General features: G+C 53.2%; 1 protein-coding gene across 1 annotated transcript; it reads right to left on the bottom strand.

The window, feature by feature from the left end:
* Positions 1 to 1785: 1785 nt before the first annotated feature.
* Positions 1786 to 4275, bottom strand: Tp53rk (TP53 regulating kinase). Its single transcript, XM_048347490.1, has 2 exons — positions 3973 to 4275; positions 1786 to 2542 (listed from the first exon to the last, which is right to left on the bottom strand). The coding sequence occupies exons 1-2, from the start codon at positions 4232 to 4234 to the stop codon at positions 2064 to 2066; spliced, it is 741 nt and encodes a 246-aa protein (XP_048203447.1). The 5' UTR covers positions 4235 to 4275; the 3' UTR covers positions 1786 to 2063.
* Between the last annotated feature and the right edge of the window lie 7581 nt (positions 4276 to 11856).

The raw sequence follows: 11856 nt of genomic DNA on the forward strand, positions 1-11856 counted from the left end.
TTCAAGGCCAACCCGTCCTTCCCTAAGGTGGGGAACAGGGACCAAGGATGGAACCATGGGGTTGTTCTGAAATGTCTTCAGGAGCAGCAGCCACATCAAAAGCTCCATTTTACCATGCACCTGAGGCTCACACCTGTAATCCTAAGCCACTCAGGAGACTAAGATCTGATCATGGTTCAAAGCCAGCCTGGGCAGAAAACTGGAAATGGAAGTGGCACTGTTGCTCAAGGTGGTAGAGTGCTAGCCTTGAGCAAAAGAGCACAGACAGGGCCCAAGTTCAAGCCCAACAACCAACAACAACAACAAAACAGACTTCACAGATGGAAACTGAAGCCTGGGAAACCTGGCCTTCTCCCCACTCACAGAGGGAGCTGAAGACAGAGACAGCCCAGGCCTTGAGCTGGGTGGCCCTCAGTCCAAAGCGCTGCTCCCTCCTGGAAGTCTAGAAGTCAAGCTGTCAGGCACTGCCGTAGTTCAGATCTAAACACACAGACCCAACCCATCCAAGGCCTCACCTGACCAAGAGAGGTAGCAGGGACTGTTCACAGCCCCACTTGGGTTTTCCAGATTTAAAGATGGAGTCTACTTGCCTGTATGAGGCAGGGACGGGAGGCCTAAGAGCTGATGTCACTCAGTTACCTGTCTCGCCAATTGGCAGCTAAAGTGTTGGGGCAAGAATAAATGAGCAAGTTCAAGGGAGGAAAGGAGAATCAGGGAGTTGGGAAGTAGAGGGGGAAGAGAGGAAGAACATAGGAGGAAGAGTGAACAGAGGAAGAGCAGAGGAGAAAGGGATGGAAGGAAGCTCTCTTCAACCTCTTTACTGTCTCTAAGAAAACGGCAGTGACGGGGCTGGGAATATGGCCTAGTGGCAAGAGTGCTTGCCTCCTACACATGAAGCTCTCAGTTCGATTCCCCAGCACCACGTATATGGAAAATGGCCAGAAGGGGCGCTGTGGCTCAGGTGGCAGAGTGCTAGCCTTGAGCGGGAAGATGGTGCTCAGGCCCTGAGTCCAAGGCCCAGGACTGGCAAAAAAAAAAAAGAAAAAGAAAAAGAAAAAGGCAGTGATTTGCGACCTCTGGTGGCAAAATGAGAGTCACAGTCCTCTGAAGTCAGGATGGCCAGAAAGGAGACTTAGTTCCCTTAAGGGTGGTCAGGCAGCAGCCCTGCAATGGCGCTTGCCTAGGAGGCAGATCTAAGGGTACCACTTCTCTTGGCCCCTTGGAAAGGCCACAAGAGCACTCTCACGTCCCAGGACATACCGGCCATTATCACGTCACCGCGTCTCGGTGTCACATCACACTTGCTGGCTCTGCCACACAGGGACTTTGGGCAAGACAATTTCTGTGCCTCAGCCGTTTCCTCCATTAGACGGGTTCATGCATGCAGAGAACACGGTAACCATTCAGCAGTTGCTAAAGTGTGAATCCTGCTGTCACCTATGGAGGCTGAGGACACAACCGTTCACAGTGCCGTTTCCATGCATGACCCTCACCTGGGAGGGTTCACAGGAAGCTGCTGAGTTATCACTGTAGAGCACCAACTGTGGACTGAGGGATGCGCAACTGTACAGACTCCCTTGCCCTTCGAGAGACCCTGAAGTACAGAAGGAATCCACTGCTGGCCTTTCCTCCAGGAGGAAAGGGTCTTAGCCACACACCTCCTTGAGGGTGAGAAGCTGCCAGGCCGGGTTTACAGTGAGATACTGGTACTTAACATCTGCTCTTTAAACCAGACTTTAACAAATACACTCTCTGTTGATGAAAACAAACTGTCCCCAATTGAGACTGTCCTCGTCTCACTATGTGTCCAACGCTATCCTCATGTGTGTGAGGTATACAAGTGATAATGTGGGAAGAAGAAAGCCATTCTGGACTGATTTTCAATGGCCAGTTCTATCTGCTTGCTTGTCAGGCAGGGCAAGCTGCTGTGAACAGTACCCACTGATGACAATGACACTTAGCAAGCACGATCACAGAGCACGTCAGACATCTTGACACCTTTATTCATGTCTGTTTCCCTGCAGTGATTCTTCACTGACTGAGGAGCCAAGCAGCCAAGTCCTCTACCCCACCATGGACCTCTTTCTTCCTCTCAGGCGCACTTCATCTAATTTCTTCAGCACAGGTCTGGACTTTTTGGACGAGGTAGAGTAGCTCTTCAGAAAGGCCTGGAACACAGGCTCGGTGTTGGGGTGGGTGCTGAGGAAGGCCTTCTCCAGGACATAGAGGTCCACTCCCTTATCCTCAGGAAGGCCCGAGATGAAACTCAGCCCGAAGTCAATGAGCACCAGGTCCAGCTGCTCCAGGGGCGGCTTCAGGAGCATGTTGGAGGTGGTGAGATCACCATGGATGAGGTCTTCATCGTGCATTCGAGCCAAAACCTGCCCAATTCGCCTGGCTAGGGCAAACAGGCTTTGGGGAGTTTTTTCAGCCTCCATAATGGATTGAATATAATCTCTAACAGTCAGCGAGCCTTCAATCTCCTCCATATATAAGCAATTAGAAGCATAGTCCACAAAAAAGACAACAGGGGCAGATATCCCTGCAAGCAACACATAGGCAGTTAAGGGCTTCAACTCCTTCTTAGGAGCAGGCCTAATTAGCAAAGACTGTGCCAGTTTTTCCATCTACATCTAATTATTTCAGAAGATCTAGGAAAACAGCACAACTTTTCTGGAAGTTTCCTGAGCTCTGCAGGACCATGCCTGAGACCACCCACAGCTAAGTTTAGAGGTGCCAAAGCTTCCTCTTCCTCCCCTCCCAAACCATTCCCAACTCCATTCTCTCTACAGCCATATTTACTCCCTGAAAAACAAACAGAAACACAGTGACAGGGGAGATAAGGCCCAATCAGAGCAGCTTCACCTGACAAGGGCCCAAACAGACAGAAGACTAAGCAGTATGTGTGGTAGATCCTGCTTGGTATCAGAAAATGACAGGTTCAAATACCATGTTCCTTTCCTGAACATTCCCTTAAGACTCCATTTCTGCTATTTTAACAGGAGAGCAATACTCCAGTAAGTCAATGACTCTTTACTGAGTGTCAACCATGCTTGGGACACTTGATAGAAACTGGAGACAGATATGTGAATGGGGACTGGGCAATACACAAGCTACTATCCATATTTAAGTGGTTTTTCATAGTGGAAGGAAAACAACATGAACACACAAAGAATTCCATTTTACATCTTCACTGAATCTGTCAGGGTAGCAGTGTGCCTGCTGGTTTACAACTGAATTCACCCCAGATCTTCTGTGTCACTAGGACAGGCCTTTTAGGAGCTTGGGCAAGTTATTTCCCCTCACCAAGCCTCAGTTTCTCATCTGAGGACAAAGCTAAGGTGTACAATGGAGTTTTGGGTGGTGTTCTGTTTTTATTTTTATCTTGTGATGGAACTGGGGCTTGAACTCAGGGCCTGAAGCACTGTCCCTTAGCTTTTTTTGCTCAAGATGGGCCTCTATCACTTGAGCCCCACCTCCACCTTTAGATTTTTTGTGGCTAATGGGAGGTAAGAGTCTCAGGAACTTCCCTGTCAAAGCTGTGATCCTCAGATTCTCAGCCTCCTGAGTAGCTAGGATTACAGACGTGAGCCTACAGCATGGTGTCCAGACAATGATTTTTTTTTTTTTGGGGGGGGTGGCAGTCCTGGGGCTTGAACTCAGGGCCTGGGCACTGTCCCTGAACTTCTTTTGCTCAAGGCTAGGGCTGTACCACTTGAACCACACGTCCCACTTCCGGCTTTTTCTGTGTATGTGGTACTAAGGAATCGAACCCAGGGCTTCGTGCACGCAAGGCAAGCCCGCTACCACTGGACTCTGGACGCGACTAGGCAACGTCGTTCAGGGCGCAGGGAAGGAGAGGAGCGAAAGGGTGGGTGGCCCTTCCCCCGAGGAGGCGCGGGGCCCCCGCTGGCCAGGCCCGGTGTCCCCTCCGCCCTCCCGCGCGCCCGGCCGCCCGCCCGGCCTCCTCACCCGCGCGGCGGCAGCGCAGCAGCGCGCGGGCCTCCTGCACCGTCCTCCGCCGGCCGAGCCGCGCCTCCAGCGCCGGGTGCCGGTAGCCCTTGGGGAAGCGGTGCTTCACCACCGCCGCACGGCCCTGGAAATGGCCGCGGAACACGCGAGCCTCGGCGCCCTGCTTCACCAGCTCCAGGCCGCTCAAGAAGCGGCTGCTTCGCTCCCGGGCCGCCGCCAGCGCCGCGGCCTCCAGCGAGGGCTCCTCAGCAGCCTCGGCCATGACAGAACCACGGCGGCGCTGGTTTCCGCCCGCCCCGGAAGTCCGTGGACTCCCGCCACCCAACACTTCCGCCCTTCCCCCGGAAACCTCCTCCCGGGAGGATGGGTTCCGCCTCGGGCCGCTCTGCCCTGAACGCTTCATCTCTGTCTCCCCGAACCCTCAGTTTCGCTCCCCGGCTTTTCGAGAAATTCTTTGTGCCGCCCCCCCCCCACCCCCGGCCCCCGCCTGGCCCTGGAACGCGCAGGCTCCCGGGGTCGCTGCTGTGGATCCCTCCCGCCTCCATTTCCCAGCTCTCTTTCCTGCTTAAGAGATGAGGATCACACTCGCCGTGGAGCATTAAGTCGTTGCTCATCAAAGCCCAGAGCAGTCAGCCTCCAGCCTGAGCCATGGGTCTCTGAGTCTGTTAGTGTTAGCATTTCCCTAGCCTCAGGTCCTCAGCTCCTCCCACTAGCCCCCAGATCCACCCATACCTAGTGAGCCACTCCTACTCACTACCTGCCTACTTCCCCTTTACCCCCAGAGAGAAGTTGCCACCTGGATAAGGTGCAGACGCCATGTAGCTCCCTCTCCCGTGGGAACTAGGGCCCCACTAACAAACCTCCTTATGAACCTTCTTCTCCTGCCTGTGATTATCTCTGCATGGTCCTTTGGGATGGCCAAGACCTATGCTTTCAGTTAGTCCAGCCCATAAACCTTTGACACTGAAGGTCTAATCTGCCAAAACTAAAAGAAGCTTTTTTTTTTTTTTTTTTGGCCTGGTTTTGATTTCTATGGTCTGACAGACAACAATAGTTGCTTGCTTCTGTGGTTTGGTTGCCGTAAGACAGGGAGATACGTGACTGAAACGCAGTTATTCACTATTAGCAGCTTAAATGAGGCTGTGTGTTTCTGTCTGGTGGAACAAACAACAAAGTTTGCCCAGAGCTGTGGCTTCCTTCTGTGAGTCTTTCACTTTTTCTCTCTCATAGGCAAGAAAGTAGGCCAGAACCAGGCCAGGACACCTTAGCCAAGCACCTCTGCTCGCATTTGATTGGCCGGAGTCTAGTCACATGGCATTGCAAAGGAAGCTGGGAAATGTAGTCTTTTTCAGGACCGCCATTCATCAAGCTCTTCAGGGGATTGCTACTGAAAGGAAGTTAGAGAGGAATGGTTGGGGGGGCATGGAATTACTAGAGTCTGTCGCACTTTTGATATTTTCAAATGCGAATAACAGATTTATTAACTAATTAATTGGCATGAAGGCTTTATCTTACAATTTAGGTAATGTCTCTTGTGCAGAGGAAGCAGGACAGTGAGGGACTGGTCCCCCCAGCTTCAGGACATGGAGGTGCATTTGCAAGCCAAGAGGAAGGGAACTGGAAGGCGCTCCCAGGAGGCACAGCAGCCAGTATCGTTTCTCCGGATTCTAGCTCCTGCGCTGTCAGCATGGACACGAGGGTTCTGCGTGCTTGTCGGAATTAAATAAGAAGAGGCTGGGTTAGAGTGGTGCACACCTGTAATCCCAGCTACCCAGGAAGCAGAGATCAGGTGAATCGTGATTCAAAACCAACCTAGGAGGCGGATAATTAGCAACACCCCAAACTCAACAAGCAAGCCGGATGTGGCAGAGCATGCTTACCATCCCGGCAACATGGGTAGGATAGGAGGATTACAATCAAAGGCTGACCATAAGCAACAAATGGGAGACTGTATCCAGACCACAGCTGCAGTAAAAAGGGCTGAGGCCATGGCTCCAGTGGTTGAGCACCCTTCTAGCCAGTGTGAGACCCCGAGTTCATATTCCAGTTCCACCAAAAAATCAAACCTGAGACAGGAATTGATACCCGTCTCTTCCACGCTCACGGCCCCCCTCCGCCCCTCCCCCACAGTACTTGAGGCTCCGATGGGAGTGTTGACAGAGAAAGACCCTTTGGTCCAAGAGTTGCTATACCAGTGCTCTTGGCCCAGTGGTATTTGGGGAGGTCCATCCGCACACACTGTGGACCCCTTTGCAAGCATCTGCCCCCGTTAGCTGAGTGTGCTTTCTAGCTCTGCCAACTCCACTCTTGCCCAGACCAGTTCTATTTATAGCATTGAGCTTCTTGGGGCTTCATTGTTATTATGTGTGTGGGTCCACAGAGCCGTCACCATGGTTACCAGATCTCCCCAAAACACTGCTTTAGAAGTCTACTGTGCAGACATTTACTAGAGCCACACGTGTTATGGTCACTGCGGTCCGGGTTTCTTCACACTCAGTTCAAACCTTTCAATGGCTCCTTCACTGTGCTTAGGATAAAGACTAGGTTGGTCCTTCATTTAGCCTGCAGGGACCCCCTGCCTCTCCTTCAGACCTTCTCCCACCAGATTCCCCCTTCTCTGCTCTCGGGACACCTCCATCTCCTCTCAAATTCCTGCTGTCTCTTCTCTTGCCACAGGACTTTTGCACCTGCTCCTTGCTTGGCCAGAAGTATCTCTCTCTCTCTCTCTCTCTCTCTCTCTCTCTCTCTCTCTCTCTTTTCTCTCTCTTTCTCTCTCTCTCTCCTTGTTGTCTAGACCCATGCATGTACCTTTTCTTCTTAGAAATCTGGCCTGCCCTCTTGGAGGACAGGAAAGGCAATGTTTCCAAGCTCCAAGGGCTCTTCAAATCTAGCATTATCACAGATGCCTTCAATTAATACCTCCCTCCCCCAAGTCACCGACCAGCTGGGAGGGGGGGAAGGGAGCTTGTCTGTTTTCCCGCCATCCAACTGCACCCTGGAGGAAAGGTAGCTCCTCTATAGTGTGCTCAGGATAAAGAAAACAAACCTTGATTCAAATACTCTTTTTTTCTTTTTTAATTGCCCCAAAGTGCAGGAATGGAGTTGACAGTTTCGTTTACCTGAGTACAGGAAAGGTAGTTAGAGGCAGAGCTGGAAATCAATCATGGTTCAAAGCCAGCCTGGGCAGAAAAGTCCAGGAGAGTTTTCTCCACTTAACCAGGAAAAAAGCCAGAAGTGGAAGCATGGCTCAAGGGGTAGAGTACCAGCCTTCAGAAAAAAGAAAGAAAGAAAGAAAGAAAGCCAGCCAGACAGGAGGGAGAGCCCTAAGTTCAAAACCCAGTACTGTGGGCTGGGGATATAGCCTAGTGGCAAGAGCGCTTGCCTCATATACATGAAGCCCTGGGTTCGATTCCCCAGCACCACATATACAGAAAACGGCCAGAAGTGGCGCTGTGACTCAAGTGGCAGAGTGCTAGCCTTGAGCAAAAAGAAGGGACAGTGCTCAGGCCCTGAGTCCAAGCCCCAGGACTGGCAAAAATAAATAAATAAATAAATAAATAAAACCCAGTACTGGCATGAGGAGGAGGAGGAAGAGCAAGAGGGGGAGGTGACAGACTGGTAGGTGACCCCAGGAGCAGACGATAGAAAACACATTTGGGTCTAAGCAGGGCATCGGTTGGTCGGTCATCCCCAGCAAGGCCTAGGGAGTACTGGGGTAGGAACAGCAGTCAGCCAGGGAAAGCTGGGTTCCACGGCGGGCGGCTGCCCTAGGTCCTGCTGGAGGATGGAGGCACTGGAGAGAGCTCCAGGTGGGGAGCTGGGGTGCTTAGACCCCACTTCCTTTCCCAGCAGCCATGGCTGAGAGTTGTTCCCTGAGCCAGAGAGGCCCACCACGGTCTGCCAGGGTGCCATGAAGGAAGGGCCAGGGCCGGGGCCTGCACCCACAGCACCGCCTAGTGGACATAGCTTCCTACTGCAGCTTGCTGGCCGGTCACCCTCCTTCCAGTGGCTGGGTCTGCGACTTCCGGGCACTGTGTAGGACCCACAAGAACCTTTGCTGCCGTTGCTGGGTTCCCGTGACCTCATGGGAGACAGGCCCTGGTCACTTCCCAGCTGTATCTGGTTTGTAAGATGATTTTTTTTTCCAACCCTCAAAACAACATACTGTCAGGCATGGTAGTTGACAGCTGTAGTCCCAGCTACTTGAGAGGCAGAAACAGGCTAGCCAGGGCAAAAGTACGAGATCTTCTCGGAGAAGTAGCTAAAAGCAGAAGGACTGTGCTTGTCTAATGAGTCTGAGCTCAATTTCCAGTACTGCCAACACAAACAACACTCCTTTTCCTTTATTAAAAAAAAAAAAAAAATCCAGGAAAACTCATTCACACGATGGAAGAGTCTGGTAGTGTTGGGCCCATGTTTCCTACCCACCGGCCCACAACAGGCTGAACTCCATCCATCTCAACTGCCCCCCTTCGTCTAGGCCAGCAGTTGTTTACCCTCTACTGTCAAGGTCCACACAGCAAATGCTTCAGGCTCTGCCGGCCATGCCATCTCGTGTTACAGCTACTCAACGTCACGGCTGTGAAGCGGAAGCCATGTGGACCGTGCGTGTTTTCCAATCCAGCTCCGTGGACACGACAGGCAGCTGGCTCTCGATGACTGACTCCCGCTCTGAATGGACGGCCTTCTGTCGGCCACAATCCTCACCGCTCCACACTGCGCTCTGGCAGCTCAGCTCTGCCCTTTATACCGCCAGTGTGGGCCCCCCCGGGTGTTTGAATTCATTCTTCCTGGGTTGCACTCATAAGCTGTCTAGGGGTCTAGTGCAGGCAGACCTGGGCCTCTGAGGGCCCAGGCTCACAGGCTGAGCTTAGAGACTCGGCTGCCGGGCGTCAGGCCTTGCGAAGTGACGCCTCTGGCTGTGGGCTCCAGGTGCTGAGGCCGGAGGCCGAGGGCTGTGGGCTTTGATGGCCAGTGTCCTGGCGTTGGGCAGCTAGTGGGGTTCAGCCCCACCTCGTGAGAGAGCAGGTCCCTTGGGCGTGGCCTTCTCTATACTTCCACTGTCCTTTGTTGCCCCTGGTATCTTGGCTGTCTTTGTGTTGTACTAGCAAGGCCCGCTTTATTTACGATTAAAACCACAAACAGACAAGAAAACCACTCCCAATTGGGAGGGGGGCTGTTCTAGGCCTTGAACTCTGGGCCTGGGGCGCTCTACCACTTCAGCTACAGCCTCACTTCCAGCTTTTTCTGTGATTAATTGGAGATAAGAGGCTCACAAGCTTACCTGCCTCAGCTGGCTTCAAACTGTGATCCTCAGATCTCAGTCTCCAGAGTAGCTAGGATGACAGGTGTGTGCCACCTGCGCCCAGCAGGAGAAATCTTCTATTGTGCCTAATGTTGCAACGCGGGGGGGGGGGGGGGGGGGGGCGCTGCATAGGGGGAGGTCTCGTAGCTGACTCAAAAGGGGAGCGGAGCATTCTAGTTAGCCAGGGTATGGGTGAGGGCGTTATGCAAATGAAGGATCGTATTTGCACCAATCACAGCACAGCTTCTAGTTCTACCAATCAAAGACCCTACATAGAGTCAGTCCCACATTGTACCAATCACTGGCTTCTCTCTGGGTTACTGAGGGGTGCTCCCCTGTCCCACCTTTGGGGAGGGCCCTCACAATGTCCTCTGAAGTCCACTGGGCCTTGCACTGCCTGAGATGCTGGAGCCATCACGTCTGGGGCTAGATCTCTGGGAGCTGGAGTTATGGCTTCCGTGACAGGGGGCCTTGCACCCTGGGTATTGGTAAAGTTTCCAAAGCAGCAGGCAAGGATGACAGACTCCCCACTCCAGGTCCCCACTAGGCAGAAGGGAGGGGACCTCAGTTGCTATTCAAAGGCCCAAATGCCTGGGGGTGGGGCGGGGTGGGGGACAGGGGAAATCCACCAAACAACACTATGAAACCAACTGTGGTCAACAGCATTTACCACTTAGCTGTGCTCAACCCCCGCCCCAGAGCCCAAGGGAGGTCAGCGCCCTCCATCTGGCTCTCCTGATCTCTGTTCATTTTAAAAGCAGACTTTGGGGATGCGTGAAAGCCGGGTGGGTAAGAGCAAGGGAACCTTCCTTTAACAACTGGTATTGAGCAACTCTGTGTGCTGGATGTGTGTCCTGAGCCAGAACGCTGGGGCTACAGAAGAAAGGAAAGGGGGCCTTGTGTCCAGTAACGTAGGGAGCATTCGGTGGGAAAGGGCCCAACAAACATAAATAATGCACATAGCATCAGACACAGTAGATGTGGGCGTGTCTGCCAACCCCGGGCACGGGAGGCCCATTGGCCCCATGGTGGAGGAAGACCCGGCCCAACCCCATGATCCAGTCCCTGCTTCCTCCTCTGCGGTGATTCATGGCCCTGCTTCCTTCTTTTTCTTGGCAGTGATTGAACCCATGGCTTTGTGCTTCTTCAAGCAGGTGCTCTGCCACTTGAGCCACACCCACATCCCTTTTTGCTTTGGTTATTTTTCATGTGGGCTCATGTTTTGTTGTTGTTAGTTTGTTTTGCCAGCTGGCCTGGGCCACGATCCCCTGTATGTTTCCTGCTTAGCCAGGATGGCAGATGTACACTACCATGCTGAGATTTTTCTTTGGAGATTGGAGAGATGTCTCATGAACTTTTTTCCTCTAGCTGATCTTGAACCTTGAGACTCCTGAGTCTCCATCTCCCTAGGTACCTAGGGTAAGAGATGTGAGCACCATGCCTGCTTACCATCTCTTTGTGTGTGAGTGTGTGTGTGTGTGAGTCCAGAGGTTTGAACTCAGAGCCTGGGCCCTGTCCCTGAGCTCTTTTGCTCAAGGCTAGCACTCCACCACTTGAGCCACAGCTCCACTTTCAGCTTTTTGGTAGTTAATTGGAGATAAGAGTCACATAGAAGCTGGGCGCTGGTGGCTCCTAGTTACTTAGAGGCTGAGATCTGAGGATCATAGTTTGAAGCTAGCTTGGGCAGCCAAGTCTGTGAGATTCTAATGTCTAATAAATTACTTTTTAAAAGGCCACAAGTGGCACTGTGGCTGAAATGGCAGAGCACTAGCCTTGAGCAGAAGCTCTGGGACAGTGCCCGGGCCTTGAGTTCAAGCCCCAGGACAGGCCAAAAAAAAAGACCAACAAACAAAAAGGTCTCTCACAGATTTTCCTGCCTGGCAGGATTTGAACCACAGTCCTCAGATCTCAGACTCTGAGTAGCTAGGATTACAGGTGTGAATGACCAGCGCCTCGCACCATCTCCTTTTTTTTTTTTTTTTATCAAGATAACAGGGACCGAATCTGTATTGATTATTAATCGCTGTGTAACAAAATTATCCCCAGTGCTTTAATGGCTTCAAGCAACAAGCACTCAGACACCTCACCGGTCTGGGATTGGGGATTTAGCAGAGGTTAGCCTTGAGCCAGAGCTTAGTGTCTGCCCGGGCTCTGGTCCTCCCCCACCGCTCACCCCCAGCTGGGGGAACCTGTAAGTCAGGTGGAGCTTGGCTGGGCAAGCAGGCTGGCATGCTTTAGCTCCTCACCGACGGTCAGGCGAGGTCAGGGTGGATGTGCGCACGTGTGCATGGGTGTGCGCACTTGTGTGAGCGTGTGCATGGGTGTGTGCAGCAGGCTGAGTGGGCCCCTGTGGCAGGGGAGGGAGCCCCCCCCCGCCCCCCCCCCCCCCCCGCGCCCCCCGGCTTGCAGGAAAAGCTGGGGAGCGGCGGCGGCGGGGGAGGCTGGCACAGGGGAGCCGGGCGCCGGGCCCCCTGGGTGGAGGCCCCGAGCTCCGCCGCCGGCCGCGGGGCGGTCCCGACTCCCTGCGTCCCGCCTCCGCCTCCGGCCAGGGCGGGCGACGTGGCGGCCGCGCCCCGGGT

Source organism: Perognathus longimembris, chromosome 6 (genome assembly GCF_023159225.1).
Source record: "Perognathus longimembris pacificus isolate PPM17 chromosome 6, ASM2315922v1, whole genome shotgun sequence".
NCBI lineage: Eukaryota > Metazoa > Chordata > Mammalia > Rodentia > Heteromyidae > Perognathus > Perognathus longimembris.